The 26,980-nt window shown below is 46.1% G+C and overlaps 1 protein-coding gene across 2 annotated transcripts; it reads right to left on the bottom strand.

The window, feature by feature from the left end:
- Positions 1-6,872: 6,872 nt before the first annotated feature.
- MAB21L3 (mab-21 like 3) lies at positions 6,873-25,635 on the bottom strand. Of its 2 annotated transcripts, XM_049824564.1 has the most exons (9): positions 25,526-25,635; positions 24,421-24,483; positions 23,045-23,228; positions 19,630-19,770; positions 17,441-17,512; positions 14,905-15,196; positions 11,886-12,067; positions 10,903-11,097; positions 6,873-8,050 (listed from the first exon to the last, which is right to left on the bottom strand). In XM_049824564.1, the coding sequence occupies exons 3-9, from the start codon at positions 23,090-23,092 to the stop codon at positions 7,817-7,819; spliced, it is 1,164 nt and encodes a 387-aa protein (XP_049680521.1). In that variant the 5' UTR covers positions 23,093-23,228; positions 24,421-24,483; positions 25,526-25,635; the 3' UTR covers positions 6,873-7,816. The 2 variants fall into 2 exon arrangements, with proteins under 2 accessions (XP_049680521.1, XP_049680522.1); XM_049824565.1 differs by lacking the exons at positions 24,421-24,483; positions 25,526-25,635 and adding an exon at positions 23,393-23,874.
- Positions 25,636-26,980: the final 1,345 nt, after the last annotated feature.

The raw sequence follows: 26,980 nt of genomic DNA on the forward strand, positions 1-26,980 counted from the left end.
ATGATGAATCTGTTGGCTCACAGCCTTGGGAATTCGGTTCACTTCCAAGACAACCAGACCGTGGCAAGCCTTTCAACCGGCCTAACCTGGTTTGCCAAAGGACGTCGTTGACGGTAGTCGCTCCTCCTTGGAAGCTGCAGTTAGTTTTTAAGGGAATTTGACCCTCGGGTGTGCTTTCCTCTTCAGCACAGGGTACGTGCTGCGTGGATTAGTACTACCTACGTGATGTGCCGTTACAGGAGGCACTGATGAGACCCCATCTGGAATGCTGCAAACCACCCTGGTTATCCAAGCTGAGATGAGTTACACTTGGAAAAGATGCAGAGCAGGACTAGAACAGAGTTTTTTTCAGAGAAAAAGAGACCAAAGGGTTTGGCAAATCTAGTCGTGCTCCACTAAAGCCGAGGGAGCTTATGATTACCCTTGTGATAGTTGCATGGACAGCAAACCCTACGGAGGTGAGAACAGCAGCTTGAGTCTGGACTGGTATGAAACCAGACAGTGCTGGCTGTGAACACATTTAGGCTGAAAGTTCAAAGAAAGCTCCTAATGATCTGTGTGGGTCCGAAACAGTCTGCCGGCCCGAGGAGCCAGGAGCAAAGTGTCTAACTACCTTTAAAAGAGCTCTCTGTTCATTTAGGGGGGAAGGCCCAGAAAGAGCGGCGGATGGATTTCACGGCTGATGAGATCCCTCCCAGCCCCGTGTCCTTACCCTTTTAAAAGGCGATCCCAGGAATTCACCGCTTGATGTTAATTTCCTTAAAAATTCTTTTTGCGAGGGATTTTTTTATTTCTTTCCCTGAGCTGCATTTTCTTCTTCATTACTAGCTTGAGAATTGGACTTTCATAAGCTCTCTTGAACTAATAAAACTCCTTTCCTGGAAAGCGTTACCTAGCCCCCTTGAGTTACAGCACACGCAACCTTGCCCCCCAGCCACGTGAGTGACAATATTGGCACCAGAAGGGACTATGACCTGGCCTTTGCCGCTGGGATGCGGAGCAGAAGCAGACGGATCTAAGGCTGCCAGCAGTTGCGACAGAAGGGGTTTGGGTTGCTGGATAACAAATGGTACCCATCGCCTCCAAGGCAACAGCAAAAATGCAACGGGCCAGATGCAACTGAGCCACGGCTTGGGACCAGGCTCTGGACCACCCCGCGTAAAGTGATGCCCTGCCAGGCTGAAGGAGGCTCGATGCGCTTTTCTCGGAGCTGTTGGCCTGCGTAGCTGCTGATTCCATGGGTGGCTTCTCTAAGAAAGGAAGCAAGAAGATATTTAGCTTTTTTAATCCAGAAAACTTTAAGTTGCACAAACCACAGTTGTGCAGCTGGTAATTACCACCACCCAGGGGAGCCTGAGAAGACGCCATTCTTTTTTCTAATTACTACAAAGCCTTTCAATCTGATTAATTCTTTCCTTGATGCATTTCCTTGTAATTTCTATTTGTGAGGATGCTAAGGGTAAATTAGAGAATCTTTCCTGTGGAAAATACATTCTGCACTCCCCACAGGCCTGGCCTCTGGTAGCATCTGTGCATTCCTCATCACCTATCCAGGAGCTGCTTTCAAAGCCAGGCTCTGATCCTGTCCTTTCTCTCAGACCAAAGGCGTTGCTTGGAGCAGAACTGACAAATACCTGCATCATGATGAAAGCGTTCTCAATTTCTTTTTGCAACAACGGCTTGCGTCAGAACAGGCTAAAATACATATGCTACCTCCTACAGCGACGGCAAAGGTTGGCTCAATAGGGTGAGTGGGATCTCTTACCATGTTTTGAGCACTGGTGCTGTGTCACTGTCTCATGCAACATTGCAAGGGCCTCAGATAAGAGTCCTGGAGGGGAGCAGAAATAATAATAAAAAATATGTTTATCCTCCAAACCAGCAATCCTAGCATCGGTAAGGAGAAAAATATTTCGTGTGAAGGCAGAATTAGCCTGTTATCTTATCTATCACTGTCCACGTCCCAGTTTCGCTCAGAAGGGGCTGAGCTGCTCCCACTGGGAACATAGTTTGCAAGGTACTCCAACTTCATTGCTGGGCATCACTCCAAACTAAAGATGGAGCATAAACAGGAGGTCGATGGTCTGTAACGGCCTCTGTGTCCACCTGGGTCCCACGACATGAAGGAGAGATGATGCGCGCTCAGAAACGACCATTCCCACCAGAGCCAAAGGGGTGGCATCAGAAAACCTGTTCAGAGAAAATCTCTCTTTTGTGGGGGGTAGAAGGAGAAAAAGAGGGAGACAGAGGTGCTTGGGACGCAGGAACACGTGGGAGTCCCTCCCCACGGAGAGAGGACAGGAGACATGCTCTGATGGAGCAGGGTGGTGGCTATTCCCGCAAGTTCCCTCCTTCCCAGAACCCTGCCTGCACTTTGCTTGTCGGTGCTCTTCCCAAATCAAGCCTGTTGGGAATTACCGCCAGCCCATCTTTTGCTGCAGAAAGCAATAAATCCATATTCTGGCTCTTGGAGCGGTTCCCGGAGTTTAGAGTCTTTTTTTACCAGAGTCTTGCTATTTATTAAAAAGCTCTCCCATGGTCTCCTTCCTTCTCGCCTTTTTGGCAATAGAATTTAGCATTAAATTAATCCAGTTCATTTGTGTCAGTTCAATGATAACTAACAAGATGCTGATTTTAAGCGCAAGTGAGATCCCGGCTCCGTGTGCGTGTTTCGGAGAGACATTGCCCTCTAGTGACTTAAAGGCAGACAATGTACAAGGACTAAAACATCACGAATTTTGTAAGGTTTTATATGGGAACAGAGCAACACACTTCAAATCGAAGTTTCTGATAGATGGAGCACTAATGCCTGCGCTGAGGGCTGAGAATGTCCCATAGCTGTAAGGAGACCCTGAGCACCCACCGTGAGCCATCTCAGCATCCCTCGTCCCACTCAAGGCTCCAGCCCGTGGAACGACAGTGAGGATCATTCCACGCCTCTCCTGCCCACCCAGCAGCTAGCGACAAGCTACCTTGAACAAGCTGCCTTTCAAATACCTTGAAAAATACAGTTCGCACTCAGCCCGAGTGTTGGCACTTTGTGCAAAGGCCACGGCGGCCAAGAGCTCAGCCGTGAGTCAGCCGAAATTTCTCTCAGAGCTGCTGTTTCATACCTCCTGAACGCAGGATTTCGGTAAACGCTCATTGAACCCCGTGTCTCGTCACAAATATGCATTTAAATTTCTCCCTCTTTTGCTCGGGAATGCTTTGGGAATGTCTGTGGTTCTTGAGTGCTGTGCTTCACGTGCATGCAAAACAGTTCCCTTTTGGCTACTGTTTGCCCTTTCTTGTTTTAAAGACAATAATTCAGCTGAGGAGAGCAAGCAAAACTGAGAGGTAAGCAAAAAGTCACAGCCAACCATAAAGAAATTATGAAAGTCAAGAATTCCCCTTCCTTCCTTGATAGAGCAAAGACTCATGAAAGCAATTAAAAAGAGAGGGAGGATGAATGCTCATTCCTTCCAGACATTCTGAACAAAGATAGAGCATTTGATTAAATTTAATGTGCTTCAAGAAAGTCTGTATTTGTCAAGATGCTCAATTTTTTTTACAGGAAAATTAAAAATATGAAACGTAAAACTTACTCTGTGGGCAAAACACAGTGTGATATCCTTTCCTGGAGGAAAACCTTGGGACAAGGGCATAATTTTGCAATCAGGCTGGACGTGTAAGTGCAAAGCTATTTGCAGAAAGTTTACTGTGCTGAGAAATGCAACAAGTATATTTGGCAAGGTTTTTTTTTATCAGACACCTCCTGCACAACTCTCCCACCACCGCAAAAAACTGCCTCACAACCACGCCACCACCACCCCCCACCAGACCTGCACTAGATGATACAAGATAGTATGTAGTATTCCGCCCACCTGTCTCCGAGGTGGAATAAATTCTTTTATTCAACCACTTCAATGAACACGTAAGATTCTTCCTTCAAAGCCTTTTCCCTCACTGTTTGCTAGTGGCCAGCTGTGTCATGTCTTGCTGCCCTGGAGAAAAAGCCGGGGATGATTCCTCTGCCTTTGTGGTCAACAGCAACGTGCCTTCCAGGGCAGATCTTTAGTTTTATTATGGTCACAATGATATTTCCCGCGGCAGCATATGCTAGCTGATGCATTTGCCTGTGTATCAACAAGAAAAGAGAGGAAAAAAAGATGTCAGAGTTGGCTTAAAGCAGGGGTCCATCATTCTGTGCTCACTTACTGGCTTTGCTGATTCATTCCTGGCTGTGAGAGTTTGCGCCCTGGCAGAGCAGCCATACCTTCCACCTCGTGGTTCCGCAGCACACGGTATATACCCACGATTTCACTTTGCAGCGAGCAGGCTGTGAACCGCAGCGACTGAGGACTTTGATAGGCAGCTGCAGCCAAGTTAAGATATCACCACTGAAACGCTTTTCCCCCGGCTACAAAGGGAGATAAAATCTTCAACAGCCAGAACTAAATCCCGAAAGGATCGCGCATCAGAGCAGTAAAATATCAAACTTGGGATTAAGAGCCCTGAACACTTTTCGCTGTCCTTTCGAACCGCTTTTGGCCTCCTCCAACTTCAGAAGCTAGCCCTTCAGCCACAAGACAAAACCAAGACAGAACGGGAGACATTACTTCATTGTCACAGCTGGCGGACTCTGCTCGGCAGATTGGCATTTCTTTGCTCTTTACCGAAACAGCCCTGCTCATCGGAAACAGGAAAGCCACGCTTTAACGGGGGGTTGTCATCACGAAACTGCCACTTCTGCCCCATTTAGAAACCAGCCCGGGGAACAAAGGCTTAGCAAGAGAAGTTACCTGTTCAAAATGGTTCCGCGCAACGTGGTTACCCATGTGGAAAGGCGACTTGAAGGGTATTTCCAGGTCCTGAGCAAAGAGGGCACCGGGTTCGTGGTGGGGTCAGGTCTGCAGGAGGCCACTACAAGAATGACCACACAGTTGGGATCCTGCCTGAGCCATATTCTTCTCTGCCAAAGAATTAACTGTAGAAGAAAGCCTCCTCCTACACTTGGGTGAAGGACAAGGAAGCAGATACAACAGAATAGACTATTTCAGTTGGAAGAGACCTACAACGATCATCTAATCCAACTGCCTGACCACTTCAGGACTGACCAGGAGTTAAAGCGTGTTGTCAAGAGCATTGTCCAAATGCCTCCCAAACACTGACAGGCCCGGGGCATCGACCACCTCTCCAGGAAGCCTATTCCAGTGTCTGACCACCCTCTCGGTACAGAAATGCTTCCTGATGTCCAGTCCAAACCTCCCCCGGCGCAGCTTTGAACCATTCCCACGAGTCCTACCCCTGGATCCCAGGCAGAAGAGCTCGGCACCTCCCTCTCCACTCCCCCTCCCCGGGAAGCTGTAGAGTGCCATGAGGTCACCCCTCAGCCTCCTCTCCTCCAAACTCGACAAGCCCAGAGTCCTCAGCCGCTCCTCAGAGGACATGCCTTCCAGCCCTCTCACCAGCTTTGTTGCCTTCCTCTGGACGCATTCAAGGACCTTCACGTCCTTCTTAAACTGCGCGGCCCAGAACGGCACTGAGGCCGCACCAACGCCGCATACAGCGGGATCGTCCCCTCTGGAGCGGCTGGTCGGGCTGTGGTTGATGCCCCCCAGGGTGCAGGTTGCCCTTTTGGCTCCCAGGGCACACGCTGCTGGCTCGCATTGAGCCTGCTGTCGACCAGCAACCCCCCCAGATCCCTTTCTGAAGAGCTGCTCTCCAGCCACTCCTCTCCCAATTTACACTTGTGCCCGGCGTTACACCGTCCCAGGTGCAGAATCCGGCATTTGGACTTGTTAAATTTCATTCCGTTAATGATAGCCCAATGCTGCAATCTATCTAGATCCCTCTGCGAGGCCTCTTGTCCCTCCAGAGAGTCAACAGCATCTCCCAGTTCGGTACCATCAGCAAACTTGCTAATGGTGCATTCAACTCCTCCATCCAGATCGGTGATAAATACGTTGAACAGAACTGGCCCTAGAATTGAACCCTGAGGAACACTGCTGGTGACCGGTCACCAGCCAGACGTAGCCCCGTTCACTACAACCCCTTGAGCTCTGCCCTTCGGTCAGTTCTTCACCCAGCACACCGTCAACCTGCTCATCCCACAGCTGGACAGCTTGTCCAGAAGGATGCTGTGAGGGACAGTATCAAAAGCCTTACTAAAATCCAGAAAAACTACGTCCACCGCCTTCCCTTCATCCATTAGGCAGGTGACCCTAACACAGAAGGATATCAAATGAATTGAACAGGACTTTCCCTTTGTGAACCCACGTTGACTGTGCCTGACGACTGCATTGTTCTTTAAATGCCTTTCGATAGTACCCAGTATAATCTTCTCCATAATTTCTCCAGGAGCAGAGGTTAGACTAACAGGTCTGTAGCTCCCTGGGCTCTTTCCTCACATCCTTCTTGTAAATTGGAATAACACCGGTGAGCTTCCAGTCAGCAGGGACCATCCTGGACCCCCAAGACCTTTGGCAGATGATCGATGTCTTGCCATAACATCCCCTAGCTCCTTCAGTACTCTGGGATAAATCCCATCTCTCCCCATGGACTTGTGAACATACTCCAGCATGCAAAATCAAGCCAGAAAGCGGAGGCTGTGCTGAAGATGCGTGGTTAGACCACAGTTTGACACAAGGGGGAGATGCGTTGCCACGGATGGTCATCTTGCAGGCCATCCACTGCAGCAGCTCCCTGGAATATGGGCTGCAAATCCTCTCTCTGCCACCTCCCTTGGCAAAGGAGATACTTATTTACATTCCTGTGCAGGTGTGAGGGGGGAAAAAAAAAAAAAAAAAAAAAAGCAGCCCACTTTGGTTTAGTTTCAGTGATTTAATAACATTAAGACCAACATTCTTTATACTCATTCTAGAACTCTGTTCTTTTAAAACACTAAAACCGATTTTCTTTTTAAACATCCATAATATTAAAAGGACTGGGGGTTTTGGAGCTAACAGCTTTTGAAAAATATTCTCCTTCTGTATACCACCCCAAAAATATGTGGGTGCTAACAACTAGGGAAAGACCTGCTCCGCCTCCAGCCTGCTGGATGGAGCCAGGGGTGGGAGCGAACTCGGCTCTGGCAAAGCCCCCTGGTTGCATGGCACTAACACAACTGGCAAAGGCAAACACGAAAACCCCCATATTTGAAGCAACTGGAAGAAAAATGGAAGTGGAGGAGAATAAAAGGAGGAGGAGGCAAAAACCACCGTTCCTCCTCTTGCTTCCCTTGAGCTATTTCAACAGGAGCAGCACGGTTATCTTCGTAGTGGAGCGGGATCCCATTTAATTGGAGGGAGAGGCATCAAAGTGCCTCTGAGAAAGCTTCCAGCTTCAGTACACTTCAGAAACGTTCCTCTGCTCTCCTGCAGAGCTGGCCTGTGAGGTAAGCAGGGAATGAAACCCGCTGTCCTTTGTGAGAAAGGGGGAAGCGGCAACAATAGATGTGCTAGGTTACACAGCGGGGAGGCAGCCGAGCGAGACTTCTTTGCACCATCTTTCTGCTTAGGTGCCACAAGACCGGAGACGGAGAACGAGGCAGTTGCCTGCTCTGACTGACACAGAAAGTTGGGTTTCACTGGCTGTAGCTTCCAGGAAGGCTGTCACTGTTGAAAGCAAATTAGATCAGCTGGGCATCAAGCGATACCTCCCATCAGTTTTCACCGCCCACTGCCGCCAGCTTGACGCTTCTCTTTCACGCTGCATGTGCCAACTGTCTTACAAAGCCAGCTGCAACATCTACTGGAAGGACACGAAGAACAACCACAGGCGGGGAGAGGAGGCGGGGGATCAGCTCGGGTTTGGGGTGAGTAGACCTTTTCCTGCCTCAGTCCAGGCAGAAGACGGGGTCCTCCAAGAAGACCGCGAGCTTGCTGGCCACCAGGTCCAGGTCACTGGTGTTGGCATATTTGAGCAGATTGGTGTTCTTGACAAAGTAATGCTTGAGGAAGTGCTGGCTTACACACTTGTGCAGCTTCTGTACCAGCCTCAGAAAGGCTTCGGGGAAGCAGCGCCAATCCTTGGTGCGTGGGTATTTTTCACACGTCCAGAATAGCACTGTCTGCAAGAAGCAGATGGGAGAGGAGAGGTGTTAGAGGTTCTGTTGAGGGCTCACACAGCTTACTAAGGCAGTTTTAGTGCTGGTAAGTGGCTGACAGCTTTGGAAACCAGAAAGACTCGCGCTGCTATCTCCCCGTGCTAACGTTTCTGCGATGGAGGGCTCGCAACGAAAGCCTCCTGCGGGGATCAGGCAGAGCAACTCTGACGTGCCTGGTTAGGTTCTCTCCTTCTCCGTCGACTGGGCCGGGAGCCCAAGAAAAATGGTCTTGCTAAAATAACCTTAGCCTATTTTCCATCCTCCAGCAGGAGCCTCTGTAGAAATGCCAGGCACTTTAGGGTGTAGAAAATGGCCTATTATACAAGCGTAGAAGCCGGTAGGTGCTAAGAGAAGAATAACCAGACTAACGTAATTATTTGTTAGCTTCAGCTGTGTTTGTGCTGAAGATGTACACAGACCTGCATCCCAGACTGAGATTCCAAGCAACTATTGCAGGTGCAGGCCATGCTTTTTGGTCAAGTGCAGCCTGTTTTTTTTCTGATATGTAATACAGCAAGTGCTATGTTCCCCCATGTTTATTTTATGTAACGTAACATTTGAGAAATCTATAGTTAAAATAACAAAATGCATATGATTATTGCTCTTACAGTATTACTTCTACAGGCCCATGTTGCATTTTTCAGACTTGCTCATGACTGAGAAGAATTTTCTCAAGGTACTTACACTTACTGTACTAAAAAAGTCATACTGACTGCTTTGGTCAACCTGAAATCAGTTTTTAAAGTACAAAGTCACCCATCTTGGGTTCAATAAGTCTGCTAAGTTCCTTACTGGCCTCTGAATCCCAATTTTATTTTGCAGATTCAGCGGCCCAAAAGAGACCCACAGATGCTGTGAGATGTGGCCAAACTGCAGCCTTTGACTCCTCTGTTTCTTCAGAGGTAGGACCTCATCAAAATAAGCCACACTTTTCTGGATTGCCTGGTTTGTTTTTTTTCCTGCAGTAGGCCTTGCAATAGTTGTATCGCTGGCAAATTTCTTCTCGGGCAGCTTTTCAAATGTGAACAATTTTTTGTTCACAGCTGCAATAACCACAAAGACCTTTTTTTAAACGTTGCTGGGGAACAAAAGCCATAGCGAGGAATTCAAGCTGTAACTCTGCGAGAGCTACTCCTTGGAGGCTTGCAGAGCAGTTAGTTACCTTTCCTCACACTAAAACTACTTCGGCAAGATCCACGAGCAGCAAACGCAACAAAGTTTCTGGAGGCAAGGAAAATAGTGCTGCTCTTCCATCAGGTGATCTATCCCCAGCATTTACTGATCCATCTGTCCCTAACTGCCAGCTGTCTACCGGAGGCATAGAATTGGCTTTCAAAATGTACCTAGGTCTTTTTGGACTTCCCAATCTTGAACTTCATTCTTACGGAGTTAAGCATAATGAGTGTGCTTACTCAGTCCTCTAAGGCTTTCACAGCTTCTGGGGGAAGGATTTCCTCTGTCACAGAGGATCTTTTTCATATGGAGTCTTGCTTAATCGTAATTGTTGGATACCTCTGGCAGGGGAAACCTGATAATGTGAAGAAACCTAACACTAAGTCTCTGCTCAACTGCTGGTTTATCCACTGACTGTTTCTCTCTCTCCTTTTTTTTTTTTTTTTTTTTTTTTTTTTTTTTAAAAAGTAAGTAATGTTGAAGCATTCCTTCTGTCTGGTAAACTAATCCTCTCTTGCAGTAAAAGCCTGAAGTACAGTTACAGTAAAGAACTGAAGAGCTTCTAAAGAGCTTTTTATTTTGATCAAGAGTCTGTGCAACAGCACTTCATGCACCTCCTTCTCCTTCAGCCACAGAAAGAGATCGTTACTAATGGTTAAATGGTTTTTCACTTTCTCCTACCTAAAACAGTTTTCCTACCAGGTTGTTTTCACAGGCACTGAGAATTTTTGCATTCTGCTAAGCTATAAACAGCCTCCTCAACTCTTTTTTGACTCCGTCATGACTTAGATGAGTCCCATGACTATAATAGCACTTGATAGTTGCAACCTTTTCTTTAGGGGAAATCTTGGCATTGATCTGGTTTTAGACACCAAAAGATCAGTAACTACTGTGGAAGCCTAGTGGCTTGAGGCTTCAAGGGATGAGAAGAAGAGCCTCTCCCTGGCAGCTCCAGGAGGATGGAGGCCCAGAAAACAGGATTGCTCTACCATCTGATAAATGGTGCTGCCTGTGGTCCACCAGTGTCTGCAGCTGTCAGATGTGGGGACACGGTCACAGCAGAGCCTTCTGTCTCTTCTTCACAAATGTTGTTTGAAGCCATCTTGAACCCTGAAGTACATGCATGGAGGATGCTACCACCCCTTTATCTCTTTCTTCCTTTCCCACCCCAGGCGAAACAACACCAGAACTGTAGTTTGCACCTCGTTCATGAAATAAGGCTCACCTAAGAGAATTTTGCTTGGTGGATATCCACAAAGACAAATGCACAATTTTCCTCCAGACAAACAGATGGATACGGATGGCTGGGATGGTCAAGAAGCAGGAGGCAACCATGCTATTAAAGACAATATTACAATGCCCATGTGAAGTCAAAACAGAGCAGGGGCCTCAACTCTTCACGTTGTTTATGTTGCTGCAATCACTATGTTCCTACAGGCTTTAGTTTCTTATTGAAGTTTGGCATATATATTTACTGAACTTCTTGCCACTGTAAAGCAATGAAATAGTACTGCAGTTTTGACAGTTACCTTAGACGTTACATAGATGCTACAGTGATTTACGCCATGATATTTTGACATTACTGGACGGAAGCCACTGCAACAGATACTGAAACCGTATCTTGGTGTCATGGTGATGCCTACCTGAAGGTGATAAGCTGTGATGACAGGTTTATTTCCAGCACACCAGACATCTTCCTTCATCTGCCTCATGACCCTGAAGCACTTCATGCGACAACCACCATCTTCATCAAGTCCTTCCATGAGTATACGCTCAGCGCGGGAGAAACACAACTGCCAGTGATAATTGGAGCGGGCCAAAAGGTCGAAACCAAGCGACTGTGGACAAAAGGGGAAGCGTGACACCAGATCAGAGGCAAAATTCTCTGAGCAGTGCAGAGAGATGCTACAAAAAGGATGTGTGACGTCTCTCAAACTGTATTCTAACCAGGGTTAGCAGAGGCAGCAAACACGAGTCATGCTCCCATCCTAATTCTTAGTCAAACAAACACGCAATTTGTTTTGTTTCCTGGTGTGCTGATAGCAGTTACTCCCAGGAGACCCAGCTCCAGAGCCATCAGGTACAGTACCAGCTGTGCTACCACAGCAGAGGTGCAGCTCTGCAGGCACTTTGCCACGGAGCAGCGGGTCGTGCATGGGAGGGGAGCGGGACCGGGAGGCGGAACGGGACCTGCACGAACATAGCAACTGGGTTGAGCTGGAGTGCCAGAATCCAGCCACGAGCATTGTAGGAGAAGACGGGATTAGGCCGGAGGGAAAACTGCAAGATAGCAGCCCATTTGCAGAAGGCTTACAGGAGGCAGAGCAGAACAGCAAGAACGATGCCTGTCAGCAACTGAGCTACACAGGCAGAGCTGTGTGTGAGAGACTCGTGCAATAAACAGTTAACTCAGTTTTTCTTCCATAGAATTCACCACTGTAAGGAGGAAAAAAAAATCCCAGTAAAATTTGACAGAATACTTCGAAATGTCACTTCTCTAGAGAATACGCCTTCCAACTGTACCGTTGCCTGCATCACCGTGCAGTCCTCCATTCGGGAAACCACTGTCAGACACCTGTGAGGTAAATTCCAGCACAGACTTAATAGCGCTTTTCACACTGTTCACCTTGATGCACTGCACTTTTTCCTGGGAAGGCCAACGCTTAAGGCAACGAGGCCACCGGGCTTTCTCGGGCCAGCAAGTCGGAATCTCCACAGCAGGGACCAGCTCCACCTCGACCTGGGATTCTGATGTCTCCACAGCCACCCGGACCACTGAGCTGAAGCTCTCCAGCACTGTCACTTTACCTGTGAAGGAACAAGAAAAGACAATAAAGATGAAAATGTCCTTTTCCACAAGCCAAGCAAGAGCCTGTCTAGGGTCTTGCAGTTCTATTGGTCTGTCTTAACGCTTTCTCTTCAATGCCATAAGCAGAATACAAGAAAAAGACTTATCATCTAAATCTACCCTGGAGAATGAGAACAGGAAGAAGATGAAGGAACAACTAAGGTCTCAATTTTATGCTCAATTACCATGCTTTTGTTTTCCTTTGTGGGTCCTGTTAAATCCCAGGACCAGCTGCTTAAAAATACAGGTAGACAACCGGTGCAACCTAACATTTCTAATGGTACAGTATAAGGAGATCACTGCCGATTGGAGGGGACCAGATGAATGCTTCATATCTAAAGATGTCCTTATTCCTTCAGAGAACCCGTAAGCAGACCAAATGACTTACCCTTGCCAGTCATTCAGAATGTTTTGTGGGATATCTCTAAGTTTCGCTTCTGGAGATGCGCTTGCACAGAAGACAACGCAAGAATTTAGGACCTGTTGTGCAGAGCAGTCATCCAAAAAGGGCTAACTGCTTGCCTCACCAGGGCTGCCGAGTCTCAAAAAGTTACTTCCATGGTGATTTGGAGGAAAGAAGTTTCCTCAGGGAAAGAAGAGTTGCTCATCTCCAGGAACAACGTGCTCTAAGAGAGCAGAAAGGAATGAAAGCTGCAACTAATGGACCTGGTGAGAGGTTTCCTGTTGGTCCAGCTGCGTTCACGGAAGAAGTTTCTGTCCCCAGCTCTCCCTGTCACTCTGGCAGGATGACTGTTCCTTCAGCTTTGCCATCTGAGCCAATTGCATGATCATGCTCTAACCCACTGAAGTAAAAGACGGAGCAGGTTACCATAAGCAGTTTAAAAAGCAGCGTGTTAACCCACCTCATTTTGATTGGCACGGGCTAGGGTGCAATTCCACACGGAGCCCGCACAACAGATTTGTAGGGACAGTGATGAACATTTGGGATGGCAACCTCTTCTGCCCTCACAGAGGAAACACCTGCCTACTCCCAATGGCAATTTAGCATCTCCTCCAGAAAGCACAGGGTTGAATTACCTTGCAAATAGTGGAGTCCATCTCAACCAGAACTTTATAACCCTCAGTAAAATCTGCATGTTGTTTCCCTGCTGAGCCAAACCAGGAACTGCACTGCTCCCAAGCCCTCAGCAGGGATACGCAGCAGCTGAAAAGCATTAGAACAACCACTGTGTCAGCATGCAAATATGTTCTCAGCGTTTCCAAAAGCATTACAACTGGGCTACCTATTTTTCCAAAAGCGTTGCAATTGTGCTACCTATTTTTCCGCTAATGAAAAGCAAGACACCTCAAAAACTAATTCTTTGAGCTGGAGCTCCCAGAATTAAAAAACAGGGAAGCAATGAAATCAGGGAATTTTTTTCTGTAGCTTTAGCTGTACTGTGGGATGAAGGAAGTTCATTCTTCCCAGAAACAAACAAAAATGGTAATTACTCCTCCTGACTTCATCTTAGCTCGTCTCCTCCCAGCGGGCCTTACAAAAAAGGCATCAGAATCATCAGCCCAAACATCACTCCCTGGGTCCCATGGAAGTACCTCTCCTGGCTCAACAACCTGATGTCCTGCTACTAGACAACATGGCAGGTTTTCACTTCGACACAATGATTTTCACGTAAGTAAAGTCTCAGGTGCAAGCCCATTCCACCTGATCTTTTCTGTGAGCCGCAACGGTGAAATTTCAACCTTCCAAGCTTTCATCTTTCAACCTGTGATCATTTCTATGATAACAAGTATTTCCTGGAAGGATGCAATGACCTAGCTGAGCTTAACTTTAACATGTTTTCTGCTGTGACTAAAATTCAGAGTGCAATCAGATGAGTGGAAATGGCTCCAATTTCTCTGGAATACAGAAGACCCATATTAGGCTGCTGCTGAGTAAAGTCATCCTGGAAACCTGCTATGAGAAGAGGCACCACAGTCCAGATTTGATCATGTCACAGTACCTTAATGTGAAAAGATGGGCACAGACTATTTAGCTTGGACCAAGCCAAGTGTTCATTAGCTGAAGTCTATAACACGCCTCTAGGATGCTAAGAATTAAGCATGAGGATCACTGTTCAGCCAGCGTCTTGCTACAGATGTTGTAGCTATATAGGCATGTTACATGCACCACTGATTGCGTTATGTCAGTGATCAGCGCTTCTAGTATGAGTAGCCTCAGGAAATAAACAGGCAGTTTGGGTTGCTCACAGAGGGATCAGCACCGTAACCGAAAGCAAATTTCCCGAGTCCAGTTCTGCTGAACAGCACTGGAGTAACCTGGACGCTGGGGAAAAGAGCATTTGTCCGACAGACTTTGCTTAAGTAGAAGTCCTTCTACTTAGTTCCCACCACCCCATGCTTGCCCTATACACATCTTCAGGCACTTTCTCCTCCAACTTATGCACCTTCCCTGTGTCCAATTTTCCTTGATAGTCTAGATATATTGCAGGTGCTGTAGCAGAAAAAGATTTTTCCCAAACGAATTCCTAAATGTTCCGAAAATCTGGGTTGCACCTTGGTTGAACCGTGAGGGTGATGTTGCTGCAGACCCTACCCAAATTCCTAAGAAAGGAGCAACACCTTGGGTATGAAGAGCCCAAGAACTACTTAACTCTGTCTTCAGTGCGGGTCTACGTCATGACTGCAATGGGCTAAAGGCTCCCTGATTTTGGAGGGGTTTGTTGGTTTTTTAACTTCTGACCGCGTGAGTCAAACAAACAGTCTGTGCGTGTGATGGTTCCCTCTCTCAGCTGCAGAAGACAGACAGTCCCGTTATACCTGTCCCCACTAAACTCACTGGAGAGGTTACAGGAGATAATCGACTTCTCCACCAGCTCCCGGAAGACGAGAAGCACTTTGGCTGGAACCAGATCGCCTTCGATGTTCACATCCGTTTCATGCCACTGCTGAAGGCTTTTTGAGAACTGCTCCACCTCTAGCCACTGATGCAATTCCTCGGGGTCCCGTACGGAGGAGAGGAGCTTGGCTCCGTGCACGGTGTAATAACGCCAGTGCCGGACCTGGCATTCCCTGTACCCGGCCAGGCCACGCAGAGGGACTGTGATGAGGAACTGGCTGGGTGCTAAGACCTAGGAGAGTGCAGAGAGATTGAGAGAGGAGACAAAGGCAGATCCACGAGCGAGCCTGAAGTAAGGAAAAAGAGGGTTAAGGAAGTAATGGGTAAAACCGTGGGCTTTGGAGAGAAGGAAAAGCCATGGCACGGCAGGAGCGATTGAATACAGCCAGGACCTCTTCCATGCCCGTCCGAGGGTTACTTTGGAGGCACAGAGACTAAAAGAAAATTGTCTTGGGAGGAGCCTGATGTGACAGCCACGGCCCATAGAAGACAAAAGTGCACTGACTGATTTGCCACGACACCTGCTATGGTTTCGCCCATTCCTTGTTATTTCTAGCCTGCAATTGCATGAGATGTAATAACTAGCAGCTTCCAAGGAGCAGGAAAGCATCAGAGGGCATGTTTTGAGATCCAGTAAAGGGAAATAAAATAGTGCAAGTTATGACCTCAGAATAGTTACTAGAGATAAGCCTAGAGCTCAATAGTAGTAATAACTGTGGCAAAAAGTGCACTTTTCCGACCTCTTTCAAAGTCCGCTACAGGCTTTAGTAAAACAAGGCTACGGCCCATTCATTTTACAAGCGTTTCACTCCACGTGACTGCCCTTTAAGAGACAGAGACGTGAGGCAAGTGACATGCCTGAGCCTACCACAGGCAGTGGCATTCTCAGAAATGAACCCAGGTCTTGGCCAGCCATACTGTAGGAAACTGCATCTCCCGCTGAGCAGAAGCCAGAAACAGCGCAAGGGTGGAAACGGTAACCGATGGATAACAAACCCACGAGCAGGCTTGTTTGCGAGACAATAATTGGCCTCACTTCGGGAATGACCATTTTCCAACAAAACCAGCGCTGAACCAGTATTTGCAAAGAGTGAATGTGGTGACACAAATACCATGAAACCTCCTACTGGCCCGAGGCATAGCCAGACGTCTCCAAACACTGGTTTGGAAGCATTTGGCAATCGTGGCTCCAGGTATTCAGAGAGGGCGTTCAAACTCCTTCAGACTTACCACGTTGACTCAGAAGCTTGCTACCAAGCCTAATTTACATTGGCATTAATAAGGTGAAGCTGCTGCACGAGCAGGACATGAAGTGGTGGTTGTTGTTGCAAGGTGGTTACCTCGAGGTGACTGAAACGCCCTTGTCACTCTCCTGTAATAACCCAAAACATTCTGGTGGCCTTCCCGGTAGCTCAGCTCATTTAAAATATTGCTGCAGAGGTGCCAGGGTCCTGAGGGCACTAACAGGCTTTGATGGTCCTCAGCAGCCTTTCTGGAGCTTCTACTCACACTTTCTGCCCGTGGGTCTGGGACCCCCATTTCAGCTCCGTGCCGGTCTCCAGCCGTGTGACGGCCGGTTTTCTCTGCTCCCTGGCAAGCGAATTTGAAATACAAAAGATGGCCAGCCAGAAGCACAGAAATGGCAAAGGAAACACCAGAAAGCCCTTCTTTTGTCAGATACAAACCACCTAAAGGCAGGAGGATACTGCAAGGATGACACTGCGGACCAAGCTGACCTGCACGAGTCAGGTTTGGTGAGGGTGAGAAACCCTGTGAGCAGCTCGGGAACGAAGCGCTAGGCTCCGTAAGGAAAAAATACAACGGCTGTCATGCAGTTACTGCTCACCTCACTGCCTCGACCACATTGGCAGATAAACAACCATTTCTTCCCGTACCAAGACGCTGACTTGTACGTACTGGCACCCAACAGATTTTAAACGGAAGAGCTGCAGGTGTTAGGCGAGTGCCTTCACATACAAGTCACAAGGCTCCTCTACCTGGGGCTTACCAGGAACCACCCAAAATCACAAGGCTGGGGACGGCACTGCAGAGCTGGGCAGCTGGTGTCCTAAACAAATCCCAGTCCAACACCTATGGTCTTTCACACGATGGTCTTACGCGCCACGTCCAGACCACGGGCCCCAGCGAGTCGCAGGCTTGAACAAGAGCCTCACATTCTGGGGTGTGTAACTTATGGCCAATTCTGCTATATTAAAAACCTGCCTGCAGTATGCTGGGCCAATTAAATATAGCCTTATTCTTGTGATCCTGGCCAGGATAACCCCGGGAGGCAGAAGCGCTAGGTTCGAAATAAAATATTTACGCTTTCAGCAAAAAAAAGCAAGTTTCTTGCAGGGAGGATGAAATAGTCATGGGAGGATCGGTGAGGGGGATAGAGTTGTCTGAAGAAGAGGGTGGGCGAGGAGGAAGGAGGCATACGGACCGGCAGGCACCGGGTGGCAGGGAGGCTTTGTACCTGGATGGATGGGTGGAACGGGCGCTTCCCCCGAAGCATAGCGGACCACTTGGCCAGTAAAGCTGGCTGATCCTGAGAGAAGCAGAAAGGAAAACAAGAAGTACACAGAACAGAAAGAAAGCATGTGCCAGGTCATTCATTCACAGAGCAAAGCTGCAAGCTTCCTTTGAGCCTATTTGTTGAAGGATTCCCCCCCTCCCCAGATTACAGAGTTAAACACTTGGCAATGCCATTGGGCAGTGCTGTACTAATAATTAGTCTGGATGCTAACCTGCTCATTACACCTTACTGAAGCCTCCACAGCTTTTGCATCAGCCCTGCACAGTTTACAGCTGCAAAAAGGGTGGGCCGCAACTAAAACAAACACTTAAACGTTTTAAAAAGAAAATATTCCACTTATGTCCATCTGAATTTTATTTCAAGTTTTTTAGTAGAGATTCTGGCTTTTTGTCCCCTGGGTTACAGAAAAACATGGAATATCTAGAGACTTTTCTTAGGTATTCCCCACTCAGCCCTGCATATTTAGAAGGACACTTGTAGCTTCTCAACAAATCTAGACCCCCTCATCGTGTTAAATTAATTCCTTTTAACCAAAAGCTGAAAGTTCTGAAAAGTCACTCTAAATTTAATTGACAGAAAAAAAGATGTTGCAAAATTAAACACAGAAGAGTTAATACATTGGCTTTCCCTTGACACAAGTCTCCTCTAGGTTGAGTTATGTCAGCAATGATATTAAAGGTTCTATTTTTTGGAAGCAGAAGAGCCCAAGCCAAAAAAAAATAAATAAATTTCTTATTAACCCATTCCTTGCTGACTCATATGTACAGGACAAAGTTAGCCAGGCCCTCCCAGTGTGACTTCCACAGATTTATAGCACTGGGTTCGGTCAAGTATGAATAACAAATCTGCCACTTTTTAAGAAAACACATTCCGAGGATTTCTTTTCAGCAGAAGTTGTTCAGATCAGCCTACCGTAATACCAAATTACTGCTCAGAATAGATCGCCTTGGAGTTGTTCTGCTTTGTTTTCCAGAACACCAATTTTACCCTGACCCTGCTCCTGTCAGACCTCATTAGCCGAGCAGGTTTGTTCCAGTACGAGAGGCGGATGGCAGACCACGGCACTAAGGAACACGTACACCAGGATGTGGCACTGTTTTACATCACCGTGGTCAGTCCTATTGGCCAGACCACAAGCCCTGGGGTACGTGAAATTCCAAAAAAGTTATAAATCTGAATGTGTTTGCCCCCAGAGCAATAGCCACGTTTCAGACGGGACGGTTGTATTCTGCCTCCACCTCCATAGCCTTCCAGCAGCTTGATACACAGAGTTCTTCCCTTTCAATCCCAGACAGCTGCAAAAGTTGCCTCATGCTTTGACGCGTTTGCTTTCATAACTGGCTGCATTTCAGTATAAGGGTTGACATAGCTAGAGTATGTAAACGAGTTCAGATGAAAAAGATCATTTTCATCCGAAGTTGCCACTACTATGATTGTTTCTTATACCCTTACTCTAGTTATTATTGTGTTAAGTAGTCATAGGAAATAACCAGTCTTCTCCTGTTACAGCTGGGACAGGACATTATCATTTTGGTATTTGATGGTCTAAAATGGGGAGGCGTTTAACTTCTCCCACTAATAAACATATATCTTCCCAGTAAAAAAGAAGTTCCAATCCATGACCAAGAAAAACCATATTTTTCTGAAGAAGCTTTCTAATGTTCATAGCGGAAGAAGGATTTTTGATTTATTTTTTTTTTTCTTTTTTTAGCGAGGTGTCAGGTTTTCCACCTGTGAAAAATATGAGTCATAGCTCATGAAAGCATGAGCATTTTTGCCTTCTTATGTTACTGCTGTACAAGTTTTTTCTTTCTGTCTCCCAAAGAGCTTTGGCTTCTGCTTGCAGATTGACAGCTCTGGCAGTAGACGCTCTTTGTAAAAGCAGCAGCTGTAAAAAGAGGCTCTGCCTGATTTACCCAGCCCTCTCTGATGCTCCTCTAGTTGTAAGATGTCCACGAGTATGTGCCTATGACCCAGTCGGTCACTAGAATTTCCACAGTGAAGTGTCAACACGTTGTCTGTGGCGTTTTGGGTGAAGTACCTGTCCGTACAAACACTTGCGCAACGGAGAAATCACTTACTGATTGCCTACAAGCTGCCAGAGAGTATATTAGAGTTCTTGTTCATACCTTAATATTCTCATTGTGAATGCCAGAGTTGGAGATAGCCTGGAATCGTGTGGCCTTAGAGCTGATTTCTGTGGTCAGCTGCTGGATGATTTTCTGCACCTCCTCCACTGCTTTGGAAACCAGATAATGTCGCTGTTCTACCTGTCAGTTCCAAGAAAGACACTTCATATTACAGGTAAGTGCAGTCTCTGCCTCTGGTGGGAAACAGAATCAACCTAAAGCACCCTGAAACATTTGTGCTTGTGCTGCACCGGGAATAAAATTTATCATTCCCTGTGTGTTACAACCAACTTACCGTGAGACAGAGCTGGTAAACACCAAAAGTCAGGTTGGATGGGGCTTTGAGCAACCTGACCTAAGGAGAGATGTCACTGCCCACAGCAGGGAGGTTGCATTAGATGATCTTTAAGGGTCCCTTTCAACCTAAACCGTTCTGTGATTCTATTCTAAAACTCCTGTGTCCTGCTTGCTTAGCATCTTCTTCAGCACCTAAATAACACTCTTCTCCCTTTTAGAAAATACCACTGACAAGGTCTTCATGAAAAGTCCTTTTGGACACCTTTATGTCACATGTTGACCTGTCAGACAACACACTCAAATGTGTTGAAATGTGTCCCCAAGCCCTGGGAGGTGACAAAAAAGATTCACTTCTTCACAACACCAGACCATACAGTGGACTAAAAAGGACTAGTGCTTGTCTAAGAGCAGTTAACCAATGAATAGCAATTGACTAACACTGAGCTTGAAGATGAGCAGAGTTTGAATACCTCCCCCACCAGCCAACAAAATTAACAGTATTTTTACTAAGCCTGAATAGTTTTTGGAAGTGGGAAATACATCAGACTGTAGTATCATATTATTCCCTTTGCTGGGCTCTCATCTACCCTTGACATCCTGATTCTTTGCTATGCTAATAACACATAGTCCCTTACGTTTATATAATACCCTTTAATTTCCCTAGTAATTCGCCCTCCTCCTCCTCATTCCAATTCATCCTTGTCCTCCGAGACCAGTTTTAGCTAGCTTACCTATACCTTTTTTTTTTTTTTTTTTTTTTTTAAACAAAATTTACACTGGAAAATTTTAGTCCATGTTAATTTTCACCTCATCTCAGCTTTCATTTACAGCACTTCTCCACCTACAGCTCTAGCTATTTCTTCCACCGTGTTTTTTGCTCATCCAGAAGAAATCCTCAGAGCAGTCCAATAAACTTGACTTGCTCAGCAAGATACCTAATGGTTTCTCAAACAAGCAAAAGGTATGAGCGGTAGAGAAAGTTGCCCACTTCTAAGAGCTTTTAGACACAAAAAGCAGACTTTTTTCTGTTGAAAGTACACAATCGCTGTGGGTCAGCTCAAACGGAGATCTAAGAGTGCCTCTGTACGGATTGCTCACGCTATGTTCTCTCTAAGGGCCACCTGCTAGAAACACTTTCTGCCAGCTCCAGTATCCTGGGAGAATCCATCCAACCCAGCCTGGCCTTATTTAATTGTGCCTTCATCACCTACTGGCTAGGCTACAGCAGTTGTCATGAAATCTTTAGGAGAGTATAGACTCTCAAAGAACCTATTAAGGAAGGTACGACTAAACGCCTCTTTCTGCATGTACTCCTCATCGCTGGGGCAGGGATCAAAGAACAAAGGGCACGTGACAGACGGTCCTAACTGTCGGTAACCATAATTAGCTCTCTAATCGTGCTATTGGAAAATATAACCTTCCTACCGAAGGGAAGGCATAAAAATCAGAAGACAGAACATGAGTGAGTGAATGCAGCTTCTGAAGAGCCAAGGCATTTATCTAAGATGTCTTTAGCACCAGCACAGACATGTTGGGAGAAGACACAGAATAAGCTCTTTGTTGGAGAGCCGCTTCTACTACCTACTGGCACCCCCCTTACCAGGTCTTAACTTTGGAAATCATGCCAAAACAAATGCACAAAACCAGAACAACAAGGTCAGTTAAGGTTTATTATGGAGGAAAAACGCAGGACTGGGATTTACTGGGGATTGCTAAGAACATTCATGTTTGTTCTTATTTACCCAGTCACATCAACTCCATATGCACTTGAGTTTTTCCTTTGCTGAGCGGCTTAGGGAAGAAATCTTTGGTATCACAGAGATTCATTGCACCAGGTGGTTGACTTATTTTCAAAAACAAGCAGCATTTGACAAGCAGCACTGGGGCTGCCTGAAGGTTAGGCAGCCTCACTTGGACAGGAGGCTCAGGAGTAGGCAGAAACTAGGAATCCATCAGAGCTGGAGGGCTGCTAGAAAACAGACTTTCTGTAAAACCTAAAATATTGGCAACTATGAGCCTCGCTTGACTGCACTCCGCTTCTGTTCCCTGTACTTATGGCTGTCATATGAGCATCTTCCTGTGCATGGCTTCCCTCTGTTCCCTCCTTTGTAGCTCCGCTTTAGAAACCTTCAGAGAAGTGTTCGCTATTATAGCTTACTGAACAGATTCTCATGGAATGATTTTCCGGTGCACAACACTGCATGGCTGAAAACGAAAAGTTCTCAAAGAAATACACCTACTTGTCACCAAAACATTTCCATAGAGAAAACAAACCTTTCTTACCAGCCCCTTCATGGTACCAGAATATTTCTTCCTTTACAGAACAGAAAGCTTTACAGTTTTCCATTTTGAAATGATTTTTCACTTTGGTGTCTTGCATTTTGTTGGGGAAAGCGGACTATAAAACAGGACCTACCTAAGTACTGTGACGAAACACGTCAGCTTTAAAAAATGTTACGGCTCACTTAGAGTTGCTTTTATTAAACAGTATTGTTTCATTGATGATTTTATTCTGGTTTACTTCATTTCATAATGGGGGGGGGGGGGGAAAGGAGTGCTGGAACATCTCATAAAATAGAAAACGTGGTTCCAGCCCGCATGTGCTAATAAGGCATGTTATTTTAATCATGCTATATAGAGAAGTATCCTTAGCTGAGGTGACAGACTGATGGGCGAATTCTAACCATATCTGTCTCTCTCCTCTCTCTCTAGTACCTACATGCATCTTTCTTAGAGGCAGCCCCTGGTGTGGTTTCGGTCTTGTTTCTGTCAAGCCAAGACCACTGGACAGGGAGAGGGCAAGGACCTTTCCTTAGATTATATGCTGGCAATTACAGCTAGTCTCAGATCGGGAATTCCAGATCCAGAGCAAAAATTCAGGACATCTGAAGGAGAAGAGGACAAGCACCTTGGAAAATTGGGCTACCAGCTCAGATCCCTGATAACATTCTGCAGCAGAAACCTAGAAATCTCATTAGAAATACAGTTCTCATGAAACTTCACCCAGTCTTGTCTCAGAAATGAAGACAGCAGGCGAGCAACTAACTGTCAAGTTTGGCACCCTTCAGAATCAACACCTAGTGTGGGAGACAGAAAATCTGGACAGATAAAGCCTTACCTTGCTCTGGATGTAGATTTCTACATCTTCATCTGTGAATGGTTTCATGGCAAGATGGTCTTCGCTGCTCTCTGAAGTGTGAATTCACTCTTCACTCGTTCACCTGCCTCTGGAAGTAGAGGGATACTCGGAGCAAGCTGCTCAGAGCCTTCTTGCCCTGTGAAGCTCAGGTCACCTAATTCCTCTGTGGATAAAGAAGAGGAGAGAGAAGCAAGGAAGTATGCCTATTTTTTTTAGATTTTTTTTTTTTTTCCTGGTCTGAGTTTACAATGGTGACATCCAGCTGCTTTGGAAAACTAGCTCCAAGTACTATATTCTGAGTTCAATCATTATTATTCATCTTATTACTTGTAAATGATGGGTCTTGCATGCAGGCGCACACAAAAATATCCCAGCTACTGCTCTGTCTCAGGGCAGATCTGGAAGCGCCCTTCAGATTGCACTGCAGATTCAGTATGCCCGTGCACAGCATTATTATTCTGTGTGCCACAAGTACTTTCCCGCCTCACTAGCCCTTCACTAAACCATTTGTTAAACACCCTCAGCTATCCCTCGTTGACTTCAATCCACCCACTTTCTGTCTGAAACTGCATGGGTATTTTTTACACTCGGATCATTCATTTGGGTTGCAGTCTGCAGCCTCTGCTCCCCTCTCCTCCCCTCTCCTTATATCTCCTCTCTCTCCGGCTGTATTGACAGTAAATATCCTGCAGCCTGTCCCCTCCTGTAGTTTGCTTTGCTTTCTTTACAGTAAACAGACAGAAAGCTGTCTCTCGTTTTCTGCCAGCAGCTCAGCTAACAACCCCATATGGATAATTCAGAGGGAAAAACAATTGATCAGGCCTCATTGATCCAGCGAGGGTTGGTGGCTTTTAGAAAAAAAGGGTACACCGGCACATGGAAGGGAGTGACGGAGTACAGAGATGAGATCCCACGCTGCTAAGTGTCCCTTATTAAGGAAGGCACAGTCCACTTGAGTAAAATCATTATTTCCCCCTGGAAGCTGAACTTTGACATCCCTTGACTGATTTATTACTTCTACAGCAGCTGGCAAAAGGCAGCACTTGGGTAGGCACTGGGTGCTACCTCAGGGCAGGCACTGATGTCGCTAGTTATCCTTCACGACGTTCCTGATTAACAATCAAATGCTAAGTACGTTAGTGGAGTACCAATACCTGCAGGACATCTGATTCCCCAGAATCTACAAATCAAACCTTTCTCTGTGCCTCCCAGGCTCTCTGTGCCTGTGTCTTTTTTGCTGAGGGACTTGAGGGCTCCTTCACAAAGACACGGAGGCATTTATTTCCCAAACCAGCTTCCACGGGAGTCGGGCACTGAAAGAGATGAGCACCCCCCCAATTTTTAGGGAACCGTACCTCATTCTTGCTCACGTCAAGACTTACTGGCCTCTCCTCGTGACAGCTGTCCAGTCACAGGTGCTGGCAGACAGATGGAGTGGTTTTGGTCATTTTTTGTGTATACAATAACACACCTTATGTTTATAATCCTTTTCTATTGGAAAGTACTTCCCCAAGAGGGTCTGGATGTGCCCAGCTCCCCCTCCTCATAGTGAGGGAAGGTGGCATAAAGTCTTGGACAAGGACCATCTTTTTGGTTTATGTTCAAGAATATTTAAGTTCAAGTCCGAGTTTATGCTGAAGTCCAAGGATCTGAGCAACGGTTTCTACCTGCTCCTGCCATCTGAAGAGAATAAATAACTCTCCCTTATCATCACTGTTAAGGAGGTGCAAGGGGAGGTGGCAGAGGAAAAAGCAACAAGAAATCCAGTATCAAAAGTAACATCAAACACAGGCTTTTCTCAACCCCGAGAACTCCTTGCTCCAGCTGTAAGAATTTGCTGCTTTGTAATTTCCTTGGACTTCAATGAATCCAAAGAAAGAAAGAAGGAGAAGAACAGTTATAAGAACTGGATGCAGGAGATAAGAGCAGATGGACAACTTGCACCGAGTGCCTGTGGATTTTATTACGCTGCTTACAGGATGAGAAGAGAACTATTTGACCAACAGAAAATACTGCAACCGATAAAGGTCCTTACACCAACAGCAAAATACAGTACAGGTTAGAGTGGCAATAGGCCCTTCTATAAAGGCAAAACCAGCACGGTGGTATGGGAGACAGCAGCCCGTCTTGACCTCAGTGAGGAAAACAGACATCACAAGGACTCTCGCTTGTTCCATGAGGACCAGATAGCACAGAACACGGGAGAAAAGTAGAGGCAGATGGCCATGTGTGAGGAGGGAATACTACTGCAGGAGAAACCTGCATCAGAAGGGAAGAACACAGAGAAAGGGGAGTGCAGAGAGAGGAGCATCCGCAGAGAGAAAAGAGGACATAGACCCAAAGTGGGAAGAATCTGCAAAATCTGATATATCATCTTCATTCATGCTTTTGTCAATATCCAGAACTGAATATGATTGTGGATCTGCGAAACCCACACAAAAGTATTCTGTGAATATAGACCTTGAATGGTATTAGATCGGCTCTTGTATCTTCTGAAGCTGCCAATTACTGATGCTTTCCATGCTTGCCTGGCTTTCCTTTCTTCACTCTTCAGTTTCATAGATATGACAAATATATTTCAAACCTACAATCAAAAAATAATCTGAACTGTGAACTGCACAACAATAAAACAATCACCAACATCATGTAAATAAGAGCAGTAGTATTAACTGTATGGGGAAGTCCAATATCGTGGCTTTTTCTGTTTGGCAACTATTTAGAAAAACTACTCATACGGAACAGTAAGCATGTATTAAAAAGCCTCCACTAAATCACACAAATGAGTCAGTCCAATGTACCACTTGTGACTCACAGATGATCTGCAGTGGCAACAAATAAGCCACATTGAAGATGCTGCCTTCCAGATGAAATACAACCCTTAATTTGCAGTTTCTAATGATGACCCATCACTTCTTGCTCTAATTACCAGAGGCATTAAGTCTGTTGCATTAGCTGAAGCATGTACTTGGGTCAAGAGAGACTACCAAAACAAATCATCCCAGTAGATTTAATAATCTCTGACAGTTCTCTTGCCTTCTTAAACTGTTGCCCCATTTCTCCCCATTAGTGGATTAAGTGACTGTACAAAATGAGTAATTGTAGCTTGAATCCCCTGTACCATTTATGCTGCAACAGACTTCAGCAGTGATGGTTCAGTACTGTTCAGTCTCCATTCAGAAGATACTAGCATAACATAATCAGGCTTTTTGGGGGCACAACTTCTGTGAATTTATTTGGGTTTTATTCACTTTGTCTTTTAACAAGTAGATACGGGCAAAGGGGATGCTTCAATGACAAAAGCCTGGGATGGACTACAGGGAAAAGAAAGTGCTGCTAATTCACTGTGACAGCATCAGAATCACATATGGATGCCAAATTGAAATGCTTCTCCACTCATTCCCACCCCTCACCGATCAATACTTGGCAGGCTCAAAAATGCTCCAAATGCCTATGCTGCTTGTTCTCGCTGCCACACGTTTTCACGTTAGCCTTGGGCCTGCACTTCATATCAAGTAAGTTAAAGGTTTATATCCTCTCCAAACAAAGCACAGCATTGGATCAGGTCCAGTAGTTTATCAACCCTGATATCTTTTTTCCATTCGTGGCCAGACCGGACATATCAGAAAAAGGCAGATAGCTTTCGCTAGAAATGAGTTCTCTTAACCTGGGAAGTGTTTTGAAACCCCAAATTATTTACAACTTGCGTCTTTTCAGGCTGCAGCGTAACATGTCCAAAGAAAGTGATCACTCCAGCATCACTAGCTGAGAATGCAGGAAATTCTGAAAATGCTGAGGTTATGATGCTGCTACTCAGCACCGACCAGCCTCAACCAGCAAGTTCACAAGAATCCAGTCAGTTTTGCAGCTGGTGTAAAGAAGCAAGCCACTGGGCAGCAAACATAAACCATATAGCAG

The sequence above is a fragment of the Accipiter gentilis genome, chromosome 21, assembly GCF_929443795.1.
Source record: "Accipiter gentilis chromosome 21, bAccGen1.1, whole genome shotgun sequence".
Taxonomy (NCBI): domain Eukaryota; kingdom Metazoa; phylum Chordata; class Aves; order Accipitriformes; family Accipitridae; genus Astur; species Astur gentilis.